This window comes from Saccopteryx leptura, chromosome 2 (genome assembly GCF_036850995.1).
Source record: "Saccopteryx leptura isolate mSacLep1 chromosome 2, mSacLep1_pri_phased_curated, whole genome shotgun sequence".
NCBI classification, from domain to species: Eukaryota; Metazoa; Chordata; class Mammalia; order Chiroptera; family Emballonuridae; genus Saccopteryx; species Saccopteryx leptura.
The window spans coordinates 132,239,909-132,261,509 of NC_089504.1; the positions used below are offsets into that span (position 1 = coordinate 132,239,909).

The 21,601-nt window shown below is 42.2% G+C and overlaps 1 protein-coding gene and 2 pseudogenes across 1 annotated transcript in view; 2 read left to right on the forward strand and 1 right to left on the reverse strand.

Annotated features, from left to right (window-relative positions):
• Nucleotides 1–15,803, reverse strand: part of SPATS2 (spermatogenesis associated serine rich 2) — a 75,704-nt gene extending 59,901 nt beyond the window's left edge. The window contains exon 1 of the mRNA XM_066368773.1: nt 15,679–15,803. Coding sequence (XP_066224870.1) covers nt 15,679–15,703 — 25 coding nt within the window. The 5' untranslated portion in view covers nt 15,704–15,803. The remainder of the gene's footprint in view (nt 1–15,678) is intronic.
• LOC136393128 (keratin, type I cytoskeletal 18-like) lies at nt 12,417–13,870 on the forward strand (annotated as a pseudogene).
• Nucleotides 15,804–18,631: 2,828 nt separating the features above from the next.
• LOC136393890 (large ribosomal subunit protein eL15-like) lies at nt 18,632–20,313 on the forward strand (annotated as a pseudogene).
• The last annotated feature ends 1,288 nt before the right edge of the window (nt 20,314–21,601 follow it).

Sequence of the window (21,601 nt, forward strand, 5' to 3'; positions counted from 1 at the left end):
AGCCAAGGCTCCATTGGAGCAAAGATGGCCTGGGCACTGGGGATGGCTCTGTGGCCTCTGCCCCAGGCGCTAGAGTGGCTCTGGTCGCAACATGGCGACACCCAGGAGGGTCGCAACATGGCGACACCCAGGATGGGCAGAGCATCGCCCCATGGTGGGTGTGCCGGGTGGATCCCGGTCGGGCGCATGCGGGAGTCTGTCTGACTGTCTCTCCCTGTTTCCAGCTTCAGAAAAATGCAAAAAAAAAAAAAAAAAAAAGAGACAATCTGATCAATAAATTACCTCAGCTTTAAACACTTGAAAAATTTGTTTTAATACAATGAGATACAATCCAGGAAATGGTTAAAATGCTTCTCAAATTCTGCTGTTGTATACTTATCTGGGGAATCTTAGCTTAAAATGAAGGTTCTGATTCAGTACTATGGCCTGATATTTTTTATTCCCTGGTGGTAGCAACATTGCTGTTCCATGCACCTTAGTTGGGAGTAGCATGGGGGTTAGAATTTCAACGAGGCAAGTAAGAGGAAAATTTTTTTTGGGGAAAAAAAAAGGGTTGTTATGGTCTGAACATTTGTGTGCCTCCCCAAATTCATGTCAAAATCCTAAAATTATGCTATTAGTAGTTGAAGCCTTTGGAAGGTAAATAAATCATAAGAGCAGAGCCCTCATGAATGGGATTAGAGCTCTTACAAAAGCAATTGCACAGCCTGACCTGTGGTGGCACAGTGGATAAAGCGTTGACCTGGAATGCTGAGGTCACTGGTTTGAAACCCTGGGCTTGCCTGGTCAAGGCACATATGGGAGTTAACACTTCCTGTTCCTCCTCCCTTCTCTCTCTCTCTCTCCTCTCTAAAATGAATAAATAAAATCTGAAGAAAGAATTTTTCAAAAAAGTTTAAAAAAAAAGCAATCAATTACACAGATCTCCCTACCCCTTGCCACCATGATCAGACACAAAGAGAAGTCTACGAGCCAGAAGAGGGTCCTCACTGACCGTGCTGACAATCAGATCTCAGACTTCTAGCTTCTACAACTGTGAGAAATTAATTTGTTGTTTATAAGCCACCCATTTTGTTATAACAACCTGAAAGGAACAGGGGTTTAAAAAATACAGCAATTCTAGTACATTTTCCAAATTTCTTTGCTATTATTACAGATATCTTTAAAGGAACTTTAAAGGAATAAAGCTCAATCTTTATTCCATGTTTTCAAATACTTTCTAGTTAGTATAGAAAACTGATAACTTATAAGTTAGAAAGCTAACACATTTTGGTACTAAAAGTGAAAAAGAGGATATGAATACAATGTATGTGTCATTCCAAAAGAAACAATGCGGCCTTCGCTGGTTGGCTCAGCGGTAGAGCATCTGCCCGGTGTGTGGAAGTCCCAGGTTCGATTCCTGGTCAGAACACCCAGGAGAAGTGCCCATCTGCTTCTCCACCTTTGCCTCTCTCCTTTCTATTTCTCTCTTTCCCTCCCGCAGCCAAGGCTCCATTGGAGCAAAGTTGGCCTGGGCGCTGAGGATGGCTCCATGGCTTCTGCTTCAGGTGCTAGAATGGCTCCAGCTGCAACAGAGCAACGCCCCAGATGGGCAGAGCATCGCCCCTGGTGAGCATGCTGGATGTATCCCAGTCGGGGGGATGCGAGAGTCTGTCTGACTGCCTCCCTGCTTCTAACTTTGGAAAAATACCAAAAAAAAAAAAAAAAAAAAAAAAGAGAGAGAGAAACAATGCTTGCCAATTACCAATGAACCATGAATTCATATGGATTTAACCTTTGTAATGCCAGCAGTTTTAAGAGAGTTCACAAATAAAAAATAAGGTTGTCTTAAACAAACTCATTATTTAAGCCTGAGTTTCCAAGGTGACTACATAATTCCCAATTTTCTTTAAAAACTGAAGAGACATAGTATATAAAAATAAAAAATCTATAAAGCCAAAATACTATCCAGCAACCTTCTAGAATTGCCACAGGTTAGCCAAATGATACAGCTTCAATGTTGTAAGTACTCCCATGGTTACAATATTTTTTCTTGTGATGAGACTCTTTTAGCAACTTTATTTATTTATCTTTTTATTCAGTGAGAGGAGGGGAGGCAGAGACAGACTCCTGCATCCACCCTGACCAGGATCCACCTGGCAAGCCCACTAGCGGGAATGCTCTGCCCATCTGGGGTGTTGCTCCATTGCTCAGCTAATGAGCCCTTCTTAGTGACTGAGGCAGAGGCCATAGAGCCAACCTCAGTGCCCAGGGCCAACTCGCTCCCACTGAGCCATGGCTGGAGGAAAAGAGAGAGAGAGAAGTGAAAGGGGGTGGAGTGGAGAAGCAGATGGGCACTTCTCGGGTGTGCCCTGCCCTGGAATCAAACCCAGGACATCCATACACCAGGCTGATGCTCTACCACTGAGCAAACCAGCCAGGGCCTACAGTTTTATTTTTAAAAATTAAATTTTTTTACTTTGTTTTTTAGTGTACACAAGTGACAGCGAGAGAGAAAGAGAGAAACAGAGGGACAGAGACAAACATGAAGGGAGAGAGATGAGAAGCATCAATTTGTAGTTGTGGCACTTAAATCATTCATTGATTGCTTTCTCATATGTGCCTTGAGTGGGAGGCTACAGCAGAGTAACCCCTTGCTCAAATCAGTGACCTTGGGCTCAAGCCAGCAACCTTGGGCTTTAAGCCAGCAACCTTTGGGCTCAAGCCAGAGACCACAGAGTCATGTCTATGATCTCACATTCAAGCTTGCAACCCCACACTCAAGCTGGAGAGCACTGCTCAAGCCAGTGACCTGTGTTTCAAACCTGGGTCCTCATTGTCCCAGGTTGACGCTCTGTCCACTATGCCATCACCTGGTCAGGCTCTTTTAGCAACTTTCAAGTATGCAATACAGTATAATTAACTAGAGTCACCATCCCGTACATTACAGCTTCAGGACTTATAACTGGAAGTGTGCACCTTTTGACCCTCTTTACCCATTTCACTCCACCCCAGATCCACCCACCCCTAATTCTGGTAACCATCAATCTATTTTCTATATCTATGAACTAGGTTTATTTATTATTTTTCAGATTCCACATATATTTGTCTTTCTCTGTTTGATTTATTTCACTTAGCATAATGCCCTCAAGGTCCACCCATATTGTCACAAATGGCAAGATTTTCTTCTTTTCATGAATGAATAATAATGATATGTCACATTTTCTTTATTCATCCATTGATGAACACTTAGCTTGTTTCCATCTTAACTATTGTAAATAATGCTACAATGAACATAGGGTGCATATCTTCTTGAGTTAGTGTTTTTGTTTTCTTCAGATAAATACCCAGAAGAACTGCTAGATCTTACCGTAGTTAAATTTTTAATTTTTTGAGGTAACTCCACACTGTTTTCCATAGTGGCTGCACCAATTACATTCCACCAATACAAGGTTTCCTTTTCTCGACATCCTGTACAACACTTCTTATTTCTTGTCCTTTTGATAATAGCCATTCAAACAGGTGTGAGAACTGTCGTTTTGATTTGCATTTCTCTGATGATTAGTGAGGCTGAGTACCTTTTCATATACCATTATTTCCCCATGTTTAAGAAGCATACTTTCCCAAAAAATTTGGGGTCTAAAAACTAGGTGCGACTTATACAGTGGTTATAGACTTTTTTACTTGCATTTCCCACTTTTTCATGCTTGTTTTTGCGCTCATTGTTGAAGACAGTGATTTGTCATCAGTCACAGATGAGGACAAACTAATGGATGGGAGATTTGACAGTGATGAGGAGTTGTATGAATTTTATGATGAATAAAACTTGAGTTCAGTAACTTTATGTAATATGTTTACTTTATGTAATACATTTTTTCCCCCAAATTTCAGGTCCCAAAACTAAAGTGCGTCTTATACAGTATGTCCGTAAAGTCATGGTGCACTTTTGACCGGTCACAGGAAAGCAACAAAAGACAACAGAAATGTGAAATCTGCACCAAATAAAAGGAAAACTCTCCCGGTTTCATACCTATTCAGTGCAGTTCGATGTGGGCTCAAGCACAGATTTTTTTTTTTTTGTATTTTTCTGAAGCTGGAAACCGGGAGAGACAGTCAGACAGACTCCCGCATGCGCCCGACCGGGATCCACGCGGCACGCCCACCAGGGGCGAAGCTCTGCCCACCAGGGGGGGATGCTCTGCCCCTCCGGGGCGTCACTCTGTTGAGACCAGAGCCACTCTAGCGCCTGGGGCAGAGGCCAAGGAGCCATCCCCAGCGCCCGGGCCATCTTTGCTCCAATGGAGCCTTGGCTGCGGGAGGGGAAGAGAGAGACAGAGAGGAAGGAGGGGGGGTGGAGAAGCAAATGGGCGCCTCTCCTATGTGCCCTAGCCGGGAATCGAACCCGGGTCCCCCGCACACCAGGCCGACGCTCTACCGCTGAACCAACCAGCCAGGGCCTCAAGCACAGATTTTTTAGGGCTCCTTAGGTAGCTATCCCATATAGCCTCTACAGACTCATCACTGACTGATGGCCTACCAGAACGGGGTTTCTCCACCAAACTGCCGGTTTCCTTCAACTGCTTATCCCACCAAGTAATGTTATTCCTATGTGGTGGCGCTTTGTTATAAATGCACAGATATTCATGTTGCACTTTGGTCATGGATTCGAATTTAGCGAGCCACAGAACACACTGAACTTTCCTCTGTACCACCCACATATCAACTGGCAGGGCCATGGGCTGTTCTGCTGTATACACAATGTTACATCATGATCTGTGCATGCGCACATGCTGCCACATCATCCTACAGAAACTGGGAGTTTTCCTTTTATTTGGTGCAGATTTCACATTTCTATCGTCTTTTGTTGCTTTCCTGTGATCGGTCAAAAGTGCACCATGACTTTGTGGACACACTGTATATGGGAGCATCTTATACATGGGGAAATATGGTACCTGTTGGCCATCTGATATGCCTTCTTTGGAATTTAAACAGTAACTCACCAAACATAATGGTTCTCAAGTTGCCATTATTTTAAGAGTATTTTGGTATATTACCTTTCTTCAAAGGATCTCAGTCTTGTTATTACTCACTGATATTCCTTACACATATATAAAACAATCTAGGCAACAAAATTATTAACATTTTGCCATTGCCAAAGCGAGGCTACAGAGGTAAGATCAAAATAAATGCTGGTAAGCCCTGAGATGAGGAAGCCTATCCAAAAAGATAATCTAACAAGTGTGATGATCATCTGTCATGTATTCTCAAACTGTAAGCTTCCTCTTAAAAAATAAAAAGCTGCCCTTCTTTCTATTTCCTCTTGCCAAAAAAAAATTTAAAAAGTAAAAAAAAAAAAAGAAACTCCATCTTGGCTACCAATGGCCAAACACATAAATCCTCTCAGTCCAGTCTCATCAACTGCCATCTCAGATGACTACTGTGGTTACATGTTCAGAAAAATCCACACTTCAACTGATCAACCTAAGTGTGTCTTCAATTATAAAAGCAGCCCTTTTTTTTTAATTAAAAAAATTTTATTGCCTGACCAGGCGGTGGCGCAGTGGATAGAGCGTCTGACTGGGATGCGGAGGACCCAGGTTCGAGACCCCAAGGTCGCCAGCTTGAGCGTGGGCTCATCTGTTTTGAGCAAAAAAAAAAGCTCACCAGCTTGGATCCAAGGTTGCTTGCTTGTGCAAGGGGTTACTCAGTCTGCTGAAAGCCCATGGTCAAGGCACATATGAGAAAGCAATCAATGAACAACTAAGGTTTCACAATGAAAAACTGATGATTGATGCTTCTCATCTCTCTCCATTCCTGTCTGTCTGTCCCTGTCTATCTCTCTCTCTAACTCTCTCTGTGTCTCTGTAAAAAAATAAGTTAATAAAAATAAATTTAAAAAAATTTATTGATTGTCTTGGGAGAGGAAGGCGGGTAGAGAGAGAGAGAGAGAGAGAGAGAGAGGAACATCAAGCTGTTCCTGTATGTGCTCTGATTGGGGATTGAACTGGCAACCTCTGTGCTTCTGGATGATGCTTAACAAACTGAGTGCCAGGGCCCTTTTTCTTTTTAAGCAGTCTTTTATCTTCCTGTTTTCTGTGTTAACAGATGATTAAATATTTTTCTTAACTTTGTTCCTTTGAGTGCTTCTTCAACTACATTCTAAAGGATACTGGGCCTTTTCTTATAAGACAAAGCACTTACACGGGGAAATTTCCAGACTTCTAGGATGAGTTCTGATTTTTCCAGGTAGAATGGGAAATTAGGGTTTTTACAAAGATACAGCAAGCAATTAAATACTACTTTAATCACACTAATAAAAAAAAAGTGGATAATATCAGGTTTGCAGCAAGGGCAACAAAATAAGCTTTTCTTTTTTAGGTTCCAAGAATTCTTGAGGGTCTCACTGTTTAAGAGGTTTGCTGGTTCCAATAATAATTCTGTTAATTCTTCCATGAATGGTGATTGGATAGAAAACTCAGTCCACCTTTCAAAAACCTTCTTAGTAATACACTCTAGAGAATAGTCAAGAGGCAATATTGATTTTAATGCCCAAATTCTTCTGTCTCAATGTCATTTCAATTAGTTTGAATTGAAATTAGTTTTCCAAGCCCTGGCCAGTTGGCTCAGTGGTAGAGCGTCGGCCTGGCGTGCAGGAGTCCCGGGTTCGATTCCCGGCCAGGGCACACAGGAGAAGCGCCCATCTGCTTCTCCACCCCTCCCCCTCTCCTTCCTCTCTGTCTCTCTCTTCCCCTCCCACAGCAAAGGCTCCATTGGAGCAAAGTTGGCCTGGGCACTGAGGATGGCTCCATGGCCTCTGCCTCAGGCGCTAGAATGACTCTGGTTGCAACAGAGCGACGCCCCAGATGGGCAGAGCATCGTCCTCTGGTGGGCATGCTGGGTGGATCCCGGTCAGGCGCATGCGGGAGTCTGTCTGACTGCCTCCCCGTTTCCAATTTCAAAAAAATACAAAAAAAAAAAAAAAAAAAAAAAAATTAGTTTTCCCACATATAAAATAAAATAAATGATTAAAAAAAAATGTGTTTCCACCCTGGCCAGATAGCTCAGTTGGTTAGAGCATTGTCTGGAAGAGCAGAGGTTACTGGTTTGATGCCCAGTCAGTGTACAGACAGGAAAAGATTGATGTTCTTGTCTCTCTCCTTCCCCTTCCTCTCTCTCTCAAATCAATAAAATGAACATTAAAAAATTGTTTTCCGCCTGACCTGTGGTGGCGCAGTGGATAAAGCGTCAACCTGGAAACACTGAGGTTGCCGGTTCAAAACCCTGGGCTTGCCTGGTCAAGGCACATATGGGAGTTGATGCTTCCTGCTCCTCCCCCCCCCTTTCTATAATGAATAAATAAAATCTTAAAAAAAAAAAAAAATTGTTTTCCTACTCTTTATTATTCTTCAGATTCTTAGGAATTAATTCTACCAGTTGTTCCAAGAAAGAAATTCAATTTTGTAAGACAAAAAAAAAAAAGAATTTAAGAACTGTAATTTAAAAAACAAACAAATTCATTTTGCATTACTAAGATCAATACATATTTCTCTGCTGATTCTAGATCACCTCTGAGCTAGTGGGCTTGGCAGGTGGATCCCAGTCGAGGTACCTGCGGGAGTCTGTCTCTCTGCCTCCCCTCCTCCCACTGAATTAAAAAAGAAAAAAAAAAAACAGAGGGAAAAACCTGGATAATCTAAAAGCCAGAAAAATCAGTCTGCAAATAAATTCAAAAAACTTTGTAGGCCCAAGGATTACATGAATTCAAACGGTTAATTAGAAAATTCATGAAGCCACATGATGGATATTTTGATATCTGTTAGAATCAACATTCAGGCTTTTTAAAGGAAAGAGTAACTAAAATGGAATAAAAATTAAAATATTTAGTTAAGTCTTTAATTCCAAGTGATATGAGTTTTTACCTTTCTACTTGCTAATCTTTCCCTTTCTTTTGGGACAGGTAAAATTAAATTGTGATATGACTAAAAGATGGACAGCCAATAAAAATAGGGGGAAAGGGCCCTGGCTTGTTGGCTCAGTGGTAGAGCATCAATCCAGGGTGTGGATGTCCCAGGTTCTATTCCTGATCAGGGCACACAAGAGAAGTGACCATCTGCTTCTCTACCCCTCCCTCTCTCGCTTTTTTCTCTCTTCTCTTCCTACAGCCATGGCTCAATTGGAGCAAGTTGGCCCTGGGCACTGAGGATGGCTCCATGATCTCCGCCTCAGGAAGAGCTCTGCTGCAGAGCAATAGAGCAACACCCCAGATGGGCAGAGCATTGCCCCCTAGTGGGCTTGGCAGGTGGATCCCAGTCGAGGTACCTGCGGGAGTCTGTCTCTCTGCCTCCCCTCCTCCCACTGAATTAAAAAAGAAAAAAAAAAAAAACAGAGGGAAAAACCTGGATAATCTAAAAGCCAGAAAAATCAGTCTGCAAATAAATCATGTCTTATAAAATACCTCTGTGTGAGCCGGTCAATTCAGTCTGAAGAAAAACATACTTTCAGTTACTAAGGGCCTATTTTCAATCCCTCTTACAAGCCAAATCCTCATTTTTAGATATCACTAACATTTTTTCTATTTAAAGGGAACTTTTTAAATTTTTATTTATTTATTTATTTATTTTTACAGAGGCAGAGATAGACAGGGACAGACAGGAACGGAGAGAGATGAGAAGCATCAATCATTAGTTTCTCGTTGCGCGTTGCAACTTCTTAGTTGTTCATTGATTGCTTTCTCATATGTGCCTTGACCGTGGGCCTTCAGCAGACCGAGAAACCCCTTGCTGGAGCCAGCGACCTTGGTCCAAGCCGGTGAGCTTTTTTTTGCTCAAACCAGATGAGCCCGCACTCAAGCTGGCGACCTCGGGGTCTCGAACCTGGGTCTTCCGCATCCCAGTCCGACGCTCTATCTACTGCGCCACTGCCTGGTCAGGCACATTTTTTCTATTTAACAGGATCTTCTATTTTATGGGATTGTTATTCTTGAATGTTATTTGCAGCATGTGCCATACTTCCAGACTTTGATGGATTAGGTCAGTGGTCCCCAACCTTTTTTGGGCCACGGACTGGTTTAATGTCAGAAAATATTTTCACAGACCGGCCTTTAGGGTGGGACAGATAAATGTATCACGTGACCGAGACAAGCGTCAAGAGTGAGTCTTAGACGGATGTAAGAGAGGGAATCTGGTCATTTTTTAAAAATAAAACATCGTTCAGACTTAAATATAAATAAAATGGAAATAATGTACATTATTTATTCTTTCTCTGTGGACCAGTACCAATGGCCCATGGACTGGTACTGGTCCGCGGCCCGGGGGTTGGGGACCACTGGATTAGGTGAGTTGAATGCATACCTTTTTAAAAAAAAATTATTTCCTACTCCTCACTGTCTTTCAGACTCTCAACAATTCTATCAACTATTCCAGGAAATTCAATTCTGTAAGTAAAAAAAATTAAAACATTTAAGAACTGTGATATTTCCTGACCAGGTGGTGGCGCAGTGGATAGGGCGTCAGACTGGGACACAGAGGACCCAAGTTCGAGACCCTGAGGTCACTTGCTTGAGCACAGGCTCATCTGGTTTGAGCAAGGTTCAGCAGCTTGAGCCCAAGGTTGCTGGCTCGAGTAAGGGATCACTGGGTCTGCTGTAACCCCCCTCCCCATTAAGGCACATATGAGAAAGCAATCAATAAACAACTAAGGAGCTGCAACGAAGAATTGATGTTTCTTATCTCTCTCCCTTCCTGTCTGTCTGTCCCTCTCTCTGACTCTCTGTCTCTTTCACCACACACACAAAAAAAGAACTGTGAGATTTAAAAGTCAAACAAATCTTCAATACAAAGATCTGTATAGACTAAATGATAGAACTGTTGAGAATCTGAAGGAGAGTGAGGAAGAGGAAATAATCTTTTTAGAACTTGTACAGATACACTCTTGTCATTGTAAAAGACTTTGCTTTGGAAATTTTCCTTCTAGACCTGTCAAATAGCCAATGTTGTCCCTCTGCACACCATCCCATCACCTTGCTTCAAACTACAGAAATGAACAAGTCAATTCTAATCACATGCTTCTGTGTCCAATAAAATCACCCTTCTCACAAAACCACAGCACTGCAAAATCTGTCCCTCATTAGCCTCATGTAAATAAGAATTAAATTAGCTTTTGCTTTCTTAAACTGACTTACAGATCAATAAGCTACTTTAATTATAAATGTGTCTATTTCCAAATAGTTGTTATAATTACCACAAGGTGAATCCTAGTTTTTCAGTGTTATTTATACTTGTGAAAGTAGGAAACTCACTTCTTAAATAACACACTTGTTTAAGCACATTCTGTCCTAAGGAAATGTCTTCTCTTTAAAAATATTTTGTGAAATATAACATTAACAGCACATACACAAAGTACTACAGCTTGATAATTTATGTCGAACACCCAAATACTACTTCCCAGGCTAAGAAATAAAACACTTCTAGGACCCCAGAAATCTTCCTCATGCACACCTCCATCATCTCCTCCGATTCACTCACTAATCCACTCTCTAAACCTCCTTTCTCTATAGTTGATACCACCTAAGAACATGTACCCAAGTATTATGGTACACTTTTACTTTTATCTATAAAAGGAATAGTTCCATATGTATTTTATTTTTTGGTGCATGGCTTGTTTTACTCAACATTGTCTTTATAAAATTGATACATGTTCTTACTAGTAAATATAGTTTATTTTCCTTGGTGGATAACACCACATTTTTCGCTCCATAAGTCTCACCTGACGATAAGACACACCCAGGGTTTTAAGGAGGAAAAATAAGAAAAAAAAAAATTCTGAACCAAATAGTGTGTTAAAAATATTTAATAAAATACTGTATCTTTTACTCCATAAGACACACAGGCATTTTCCCCTCCACTTTTGGGGGAAAAAAAGTGCATCTTATGGAATAAAAAATACAGTATTTCATTGTAGGATTATGCCATTGTTCATCTATTCTGATAGTGATGGAAAATTGGGTTGCTTCTAGTTTCCGGCCAAAAAATGCTGTTTTGAATACTCTTGTAAAAATCTCCTGGTGTACTTGGGAATGCATTTCTGCTGAATGTACCCAGGTACAAGGTCTGTGTATCTTCAACTTGAGTACATATGTCAAATAGTTTTTTCAAAATACCAATTTAAACTTCCATTAGCAGTTTTTAAGTTTCTATTGTTCCACATACTCACTATCTTGCTATTATTAATCTTTTTAAAAATGTTAGCCACTTTAGTAGAAAAGAAATAGTATCTCATTGTTATTTTAATTTGCATTTCCACTCATTTCTAAAGAGACTGGGTGCCTTTACATATGTTATTATATAAAATAAGGGATCAATATCCAAAATATATAAAGAGCTCATATAACTCAATAGCAAAAAAACCCACAATCTGATTAAAAGCTGAGAAGAGGATTCTAAATACATATTTTCCAAAAGAAGACATACAGATGGCCTACAGATATATAAAAAGGTGTTCAAGCCTGATTGGGTGGTGGCGCAGTGGATAGGGTGTTGGACTGGGATGCGGAGAACCCAGGTTCGAGACCCTGGGGTCACCGGCTTGGGCATGGGCTCATCTGGTTTGAGCAGGGCTCACCAGCTTGGGCCCAGGGTCGCCGGCTCAAGCAGGGGGTTACTTGGTCTGCTGTGGCCCCCTGGTCGAGGCACATGAGAGAAGGCAGTCGATGAGCAACTAAGGAGCCGCAATGAAGAATTGATATTTCTCGTCTCTCTCTCCTTTCCTGTCTCTCTGCCCTGTCTGTCCCTCTCTCTGACTCTGTCACACACAAAAAAAAATTTTTAAAAGGTGTTCAGTATCACTTATCATCAGGGAAATGCCAATCAAAATCACTGAGATCAAGATGCAGAGACACTCTATGATGTGCAGGCACAGAGGAAAGATCATGTGAAGACACAGCAAAAGGCAGCCATCTGCAACCAAGGTGCAAGGTCTCAGGAGAAATCAAACATGCCAACATCTTGATCTTGGACTTTCAGGCTGCAGAACTGTGACAAAATACATTTCTGTTGTTTAAGCCAAAACAACAACAACAAAACATATGTCAGCCTCTTTGATATTCTTTTTTCTGACATGCCTACTCTTGCTCAGTGTTAGAAGGCAGAGGCAGAGGTGTCTTTTTCTTATTCATCTGTAGTAGTTCTTTATTCTTTAAACAGGATGAAAATTTCTTTTTCCATTCTATGACCTTTATACTCTCCTTAACTGTGCCTTTTCATGAGGTAAGTTTTTGATTTTAATGCAATGCAGTGACAGTAATTCTTTTTCTTTATGACTAGTCCTTTTCATGTCTGTTTAAAAAGTCTTTCCCTGAGATATCAGATACTTCTTCAAAATAATCCACTAGGGGTGGCTTGAATCTGACTCTTGGCTTCTCACCTTCCTCCTTGAACAACATGAGCTTCAGCACGTGCTCCAGCTTCTCCACAAACTACTGAACCCTGGATTCCATGCAGTCACCCAGCCACTGGCACAGACAGCAGCACAGCCAGTGTCTATGCAGATACAGGGGGCTCTGGCTCCTGGATCTCTGTGTACCATTCCTCCAGCGTACAGGGTGTCTGGAGGTCTAGGGGCCTGGCAGTGGGGATGGTCAGGGGTCTAATGGGCATAGTGGGCATCCAGGGTGAGGAGACTATGCAATGCCTGAATGATCACTAGTCCTCCTACCAGGAGAGAGTGAGAAGCCTGAAGGCTGATGATCAGAGACTAGAGACTGAAATCTGGGAACATCTGGAGAAGAAGGGACCCCAGGTCAGAGACTTCAAGGCATTATATCAAAACCAAGGAGGACCTGAGGGCTCAGATCTTTGCAAGTTCTGTGGAAATGCCCACATCATTCTGCAGGTTGACAGTGGTCATCCTGCCGCTTATGACTTCAGGTCAAGTATGAGACAGAGATGGCTATATACCAGTCTGTGAAGAGTGACATCAGTGGGCTCTGAAAGGTCACCGATGACACCAGTATCACTCAGCTGCAGCTGAAGACAGAGATTGAGACTCTTAAGGAAGAGCTGCTTTTCATGAAGAAGAACCACAAGGAGGAAGTAAATGGTCTGCAAAAGCAGACTACCAATACAAAGAAAACTGGATAGAGGGTGACAGAGGACGATCTCTCTTTGGGTGATGGGTATGCAACAGAACTAAATGACAAGATAACCTGGAAATGTTTTCTTTGAATATATGTACCCTGATTTATTGATGTCACCCCCCCCAAAAAAAAAATTAAAAAAAAAAAAAAAAGCAGACTGCCAAATATGGGTTGACCGTGAAGTTGGATGCCCCCATATCTCAGGACTTCGGCATGATTATGGCAAACATCTGGGACCAGTATGATGAGCTGACTAGAAAGAACCAAGAGAATCATTAGACAAATACCTGTCTCAGCAGATGGAGGAGAGCACCACAGTGGTCACTTCACAGACCTCTGAGATAGGAGCTGCTGAGATGACACAGAGGTAAGGTATATGATTGAGTCTTTGGAGACTGACTGGACCTGATGAGAAATTTGAAGGCCAGTTTGGAGAACAGCCTGAGGGAGGTAGAGACGCACTATGCCATACAGATGGAACAGCTCAATGGGATCCTGCTGATCTGGAGTCAGAGTAAGGCCCAGATCTGGACAGAGGGGCAGCGCCAGGTCCAGAAATACAAGGCCTTGCTGGAGGTCAAACTGGAGGCTGAGATCCCCACCTACCACTGCCTGCTGGACGAAGGGGAAGACTTTGATCCTTGTGATGCCCTTGACAACAGCAATTCTATACAATCCATCCAAAAGACCAACACCTTCAGGACTGTGGACAGTAAAGTGGTGTCTGAGGTCAATAAAAGCAAAGGTCTGAGGCATTAAAGGCAGCAAAAGTAGGGCACCCCTTGTGAAGACAGGAGGCCAATAAAAAGTTAATAGATCATTGAACATTAAAAATAATAATAATCCACTGGAGGTGAGAGTTAAATATAGACAAAAAAGACTGGTCATGTTTTATTCATTACTGGACCTGAGTTCTGGGTATAGGGGAATGCACCACACTATTCTATTTTTTATAAGTTGAAATTTTCAATAATAAATTTTTAAAATATATGTTACTTAAAACTTCTGGCCGGACCAGGCGGTGGCGTAGTAGATAGAGTGTCGGACTGGGATTCCAAGGACCCAGGTTTGAGACCCCGTGGTCGCCAGCTTAAGCGCGGGCTCATCTGGTTTGAGCAAAAGCTCACCAGCTTGGACCCATGGTTGCTGGCTCGAGCAAGGGGTTACTCGGTCTGCTGTAGCCCCCACGGTCAAGGCACATATGAGAAAGCAATCAATGAACAACTAAGGTGTTGCAATGAAAAGCTAATGATTGATGCTTCTCATCTCTTCGTTCCTATCTGTCTGTCCCTGTCTATCCCTCTCTCTGACTCTGTCTCTTTAAAAAATAAAATAAGGCCCTGGCCGGTTAGCTCAGCGGTGGAGCATCGGCCTGGCGTGCGGGGGACCCGGGTTCGATTCCCGGCCAGGGCACATAGGAGAGGCTTCCATTTGCTTCTCCACCCCCCCCTCCTTCCTCTCTGTCTCTCTCTTCCCCTCCCGCAGCCAAGGCTCCATTGGAGCAAGGATGGCCCGGGTGCTGGGGATGGCTCCTTGGCCTCTGCCCCAGGCGCTGGAGTGGCTCTGGTCGCAGCGGAGCGATGCCCCGGAGGGGCAGAGCATCGCCCCCTGGTGGGCAGAGCGTCTGCCCCTGGTGGGCGTGCCGGGTGGATCCCGGTTGGGCGCATGCGGGAGTCTGTCTGACTGTCTCTCCCTGTTTCCAGCTTCAGGAAAAAAAAAAAAAAAAATATATATATATATATATATATAAATAAAACAAAACATCTGAAACTAGTAATGATTATATCAAGGTTGCAGGATATAAGGGAAATATACAAAAGTCCATCACTTTCCTATATAACAGCAATAAACAAGGGGAATTTAAAATAAAAAACCATTTACAATATCATTTACATTACTACCCCAAAATAGTTGAATACAAATCTAACAAAATATATCTAAGACCTATATGAGGAAAACTACAAAACTCTAAGGAAAGAAATAAAAGAACTAAATAAATGGAAAGACAGTCTATGTTCATGGATAAGAAGACTCAATATTGTCAAGATTCTAGTTCTTGCCAACTTGGTCTTTAGATTAAAAACAATTCCAATCAAAACCCCAGTATTTTACTTTATGAATACTGACAAACTGATTCTAAAATTAATACAAAAAGACAAAGATCCAGAATAGTCAACACCATATTGAAGGAGAACAATGTTGAAGAACTGATGTTATCTAATTTCAAGACATACTATAAATCTACGGTAATCAAGACATTTTTTTAGATACAAAGAGTAACTTTAACATATAAAAGAAACAATTTACAAGTAAATTATAATGATCCTTAATGTATCTAACAGATTAACTTTTTTTTGTTTTTTTCTTTCTTTTTTTAATTTATTGTGTTGACATGGTTTCAAGTATACCACTCAATATAACACCCTCTACACACCGCATGGAGTAAAGGAATGTATAACCATTCAAAACACATTGAGAGAAGGTTTTTAAAAAATATATAGATATAAAAAGGTAACCATTACTCCACAACTATATTTTTAACAATTTATGTGCACATATAATCTTACCCTTCTGGTTTTGTTTCCTAGACATTGCAGTTTCTTTTATCTCAAAAGATAGAGAACAAAAGTATTCTTTTGTCTTGTCTGGGTTGATTATGTAATGAACTCTGACTTAAAGGCAGGCAAGAGAAGTCTGTAGTTGGAGGAGATAAATACAAAATCCTGGTTACTTGAAATTCTGTTCTCTAATTGGTGATCTCATTTCCTTCTATTAATTCTTGTCAGGAAATATCATTGCAGACAGTCATGTCTTTTTCCAGGGAGATTCTGGAAGGGAAAAAAAAAGAACACACACATTAACTATTACAGTAATAGCTATAAGTACAAAATTTCTAAGAGAAATCAACAGGTTTTATTTTGTATTTTTTCTAAACAAAACTAGTGATTAGAAGAAAAGTACTCTAAAAAAATGCAGCTGTGAAAAGCAATGTTTTGTTCCTTTAGAAACTTTAATCTTAGACTCAAACCATCTTCTTAGTTCAGAAAGCATGTTTTCTTAGTCATCCTCTATTTAGTATCTATCTCAAATATCATATCTACATCTCTGCTTCACAACCTAACATATTACCTATTATCACTCCCTAAGATCTTTCTTACTACTTGCTCTTCCTGTCTCAGTCAAGGGTCTTTTCTCTTCCTCTAAAATTTCCTATTTCTAATCTTTCTTCAGGTTTCCCAGCTCAAATACAGCTACAAGAAACCTGGGGCAGGGGAGGAATGAATGGGGAGCACAAAAAGGAATTTTAATTAAAAAAAAAAAACTGAAACAGCAAAATTTGAATTAAATTATAAAGATACAAGTGCTGCCTGACCAGGTGGTGGTGCAGTGGATAAAGCGTCGAACTGGGACGTGGAGGACCCACGTTTGAAACCCCAAAAAGTCGCCAGCTTGAGCCCGGGCTCATCTGGCTTGAGCACAGGCTCACCAGCTTGAGCACAAGGTCGCTGGTTTGAGCATGGGAACATAGACGTGACCTCACGGTCGCTGGCTCACTCACTCTTCTGTAGACCCCAGGTCAAGGCACATATGAGAAAGTAATCAGGGAACAACTAAGGTGCCCCAACGAAGAACTGATACTTCTCATCTCTCTCCCTTCCTGTCTGTGTGGTTTTAATTTGCATCTCTCTGCTGATTAATGACCTTGAGTAATTTTTTCATATGCCTATTGGCCATCTGTATGTCCTCTTTGGAGAAGAGCTATTCAGACCCTTTGCCTAGTTTTCTTTTTTTAAGTATTTATTTATTTATTTATTTATAGACAGAGAGAGACCAAGAGAGGGATAGGGACAGACAGACAGGAAGGGAGAGAGATGAGAAATATCAATTCTTCACTGCATCACCTTAGTTGTTCATTGATTGCTTTCTCATATGTGCCTTGATTGGGGGGCTACTATAGCAGACCAAGTGACCCCATGCTCAAGCCAGTGACCTTGGGCTCAGGCTTGGTGAGCCTTGCTCAAACCAGATGAGCTCGTGCTCAAGCCGGCAACTTCGGGGTCTTGAATCTGGATCCTACATGTCACAATCCAATGGTCTATCCACTGCGCTACCGCCTGGTTAGGCTAATTTTTTTTTTTTTCAACAGAGACAGAGAGAAAGTCAGAGAGAGGGACAGACAGGGACAGACAGACAGGAACGGAGAGAGATGAGAAGCATCAATTATCAGTTTTTCATTGCGAAACCTTATTTGTTTATTGATTGCTTTCTCATATGTGCCTTGATCGTGGGCCTTCAGCAGACCAAGGAATAACCCCTTGCTCGACCCAGTGACCTTGGGTCCAAGCTGGTGAGCTTTGCTCAAACCAGATGAGCCTGAGCTCAAACTGGCGACCTCGGGGTCTCGAACCTGGGTCCTCCACATCCCAGTCCGACGCTCTATCCACTGCGCCACCGCCTGGTCAGGCTAAATTCTTTTTTATTAATAAAAACTGTAAAACACAGAATTGGAAATTGAAACAAAAAATCTGAAAATTTAAAATACAATTTAAGTAGAAAATCAGAAACCATGTGATACCACAACTCCTCTTTACTACTATTAAAAGACACAGGATCCTCCAAATTGCTTAACATTAATCATCAGTGGCAGCTGTCAATGTGGGAGTAGAGGGGCCTCAAAAGGAAGAGTAGAAATATATATGTTTGCCTCTTCCTATTTCACTGCTAACTGGGTGGTTAGAGTTGTCTGTATTCTCAGCTTCCTCATGCAGGTGGCTGTATCCCAAACCCAATCAAGTCAGGTTATCCTCAACTACTGTATATGAATTCTTCAATAACTGTGTTAAATGATACTGATCATTTCATCCCCACCCCCACGCATATACATTGCTCACAAAAATTAGGAGATATTTCAAAATTATTAAGCAATAAAAAATCCCCTAATTTTTGTGAACAGTATATATAAACTCCATTCCTCCCATCTCCCCAAAGCACTGATGCATAGGCAGCTCAAGGGAATGGAGGCTGCTACGAGGCAAAAACAAAACAAGGCAACTAAAAGTAATTTTATTCATGGATTCTAATCCACAAAGGGAAATTCCATGCATATAGAAAATGATTTCTAATGCCTCTGCTAACTTAACAAACATTATTAACTGATCAACTAATAAGTATTTAACACAAATCTACTATGTGCCAATACAAATATTGATCGACTTACGACCTATGCAACTTATGACCATTTGACTTTACGACCACAATCACTAGCCACTACTGCTCTACGTCTGGCAGCGCAAGCGTTGCCCAGCTGGGCGTAGGACAGTGCAGACCAGCTTCTGGCAGCACTATACCATCTCTGCGTGCACCATTTCAACTGTTAGCCCAGACTCAGTACAGCAATTAGTGTTTTGTGTCTTTGATATTTTTCATCAAACCCCTCCCAAGATGTCTATACCAAGAGGAAATTGTCTTTGCAAACATTAAACCAGCTGTACTGTTAATGCAGTGTTTTACTTAAACCTGATGAATGTAAAAATAAGAAACAAAATGGTGTAGAAATGACACAAATGGCATAAAATGAACAAAGAAAATTATAATATATAATAGTGAAAAAAAATTATAAAATATGACTTAAAGATTTTTATAACATCATTTCACAGTACTGTACATATAGCCTACTCAACTTACGACCAAATCGTGTTATGACCAGTCTGTTGGAACCAATCGTGGTCATAAGTCGAGCACTAGCTATAGTTGTGATAGCCTGACCAGGCAGTGGCACAGTGAATACAGAGTCGAACTGGGATGTGGAGGACCCAGGTTCGAGACCCCGAGGTCGCCAGATTGAGCGCGGGCTCATCTGGTTTGAGCAAAGCTCACAAGCTTGGACCCAAGGTCGCTGGCTTGAGCAAGGGGTTACTCGCTCTGCTGAAGGCCCACGGTCAAGGCACATATGGGAAAGCAATCAATGAACAACTACGGTGTCACAACGAAAAACTGATGATTGATGCTTCTCATCTCTTTCTTTGTTTGTTTTTTTTTTTTTTTTTCTTTCATTTTTCTGAAGCTGGAAACAGGGAGAGACAGTCAGACAGACTCCCGCATGCGCCCGACCGGGATCCACCCGGCACGCCCACCAGGGGCTACGCTCTGCCCACCAGGGGGCGATGCTCTGCCCATCCTGGGCGTCGCCATGTTGCGACCAGAGCCACTCTAGCGCCTGAGGCAGAGGCCACAGAGCCATCCCCAGCGCCCGGGCCATCTTTGCTCCAATGGAGCCTTGGCTGCAGGAGGGGAAGAGAGAGACAGAGAGGAAGGTGCGGCAGAGGGGTGGAGAAGCAAATGGGCGCTTCTCCTGTGTGCCCTGGCCGGGAATCGAACCCGGGTCCTCCGCACGCTAGGCCGACGCTCTACCGCTGAGCCAACCGGCCAGGGCCTCTCATCTCTTTCTGTTCCTGTCTATCTATCCCTATCTATCCCTCTCTGACTCTCTCTCTGTCTCTGTAAAAAAAAAAAAAAAAAAATACTGTGATAAAAAAATTATGAGATTTTTCTGTGTGGCCAGAGCCATCAGGTAAGCCCACACGTGCACTTACAAGTACACCCAGGAGCAACAGAGAAAGAGGCAATCCGGTATACGTAATGCACTTTCTACTCCAGAGTGCGCTGCAGACAGTACCACCAGCTCTCTGAACTCCACAAGGCCCTCCACCTCAACCCTGCCTGATAAAATGCACAGGCTTGGATACAAGGCCAAGCCAGGTTATATCATATACTGGATTCGTGTACACTGTGGAGGCCGCAAATGCCCAGTTCCTAAGAGTGCAACCTAGGGCAAGCCTAGATATCATGGTGTTAACCAGCTAAAGAAAGTTTGCTGAAGTCTTCAGTCTGTTGCCAAGGAGTGAGCTGGATGCCACTGCAGGGCTCTAATAGTCCTGAATTCTTAATGGGTTGGTGAAGATTCTACATAAAAATTCTTTGAGGTTATTCTCATTGTTCCATTCCAAAAGGCTATCAGAAGGAATCCTAACACCCAGTGGATCACCTAACCAGTTAATAAGCACAGAGAGATGTGAGCGCTTACATCTGCAGGCTGCAAGAGCTGTGGCCTTGGAAAGGGCCACACATTCCATGACACTATTGGTGGTTCTCACTCTGCAGCTTGGAGGAGGTGTAACACTCTCCATCTTCACCGCTACTGATAATACAAGTAATTTATAAATTCTTATCTAATATAGGACAGTCAAAAGAAACTATAAAACACAGACTATTATTCAGGCTTAAAAAGAAAGAAAATTCTGAGACATGCTAAAACATGGATGAACACTGAGGACATGGTGAAACAAGCCAGTCATAAAAAGACAAATACTGTATGATTCTACTTATATGAGGTGCTTAGAGTAGTTAAATTCATACTAACTGGAAAGGTAGTTTCCATGGGTTATAGGGAGAGGAGAATGAGGAATTAAGTGTTTAATGGGTACAGAAATTCAGTTTGGGAAGTTTAAAAGGGTCTGGAGATGAATTGGTGATAGTTGCAAACACTGTGAATGTACTTAATGTTACTGAACTGTATACTTTAACATGGTTCAAATGATCAGTTTTATGTTACATGTATCTTACCACAATTTAAAAAATTTTTTGGCCCTGGCTGGTTGGCTCAGTGGTAGAGCATCGGCCTGGAGTGTAGAAGTCCCGGGTTCGATTCCCGGCCAGGGCACATAGGAGAAGCGCCCATTTGCTTCTCCACCCCCCCCCCTCCTTCCTCTCTGTCTCTCTCTTCCCCTCCCGCAGCCAAGGCTCCATTGGAGCAAAAGATGGCCCGGGCGCTGGGGATGGCTCCTTGGCCTCTGCCCCAGGCGCTGGAGTGGCTCTGGTGGGGCAGAGCATCGCCCCCTGGTGGGCAGAGCATCGCCCCTGGTGGGCGTGCCAGGTAGATCCCAGTCGGGCACATGTGGGAGTCTGTCTGACTGTCTCTCCCCGTTTCCAGCTTCAGAAAAATACAAAAAAAAAAAAATTTTTTTTTGACGGCCTGACCTGTGGTGGTGCAGTGGATAAAGCGTTGACCTGGAAATGCTGAGGTCGCCGGTTCGAAACCCTGGGCTTGCCTGGTCAAGGCACATATGGGAGTTGATGCTTCCAGCTCCTCCCCCGTCTCTCTCTCCTCTCTCTCTCTCTCTCTCTCTCTCCTCTCTAAAATGAATAAATAAAATTAAAAAAAATATTTTTTGATGCAGTAATATTTTTAAAAATATGAAAAGAAAAAATTGATATCTTGACCCAGCAAAAACCCTAGAAATAATGATCAAAGAAAAAAAAAAGCACAAATGCCAATACTGTATCAAGATTTTTTTAAAAAGAATCAGCCCTGGCTGGTTTGCTCAGTGGATAGAGTGTCAGCCTAGTGTATGGACATCCCAGGTTCTATTCCAGGTCAGAGTACACAAGAGAAGTGACAATCTGCTTCTCTCCCCCTCCCTCACCTCCTTC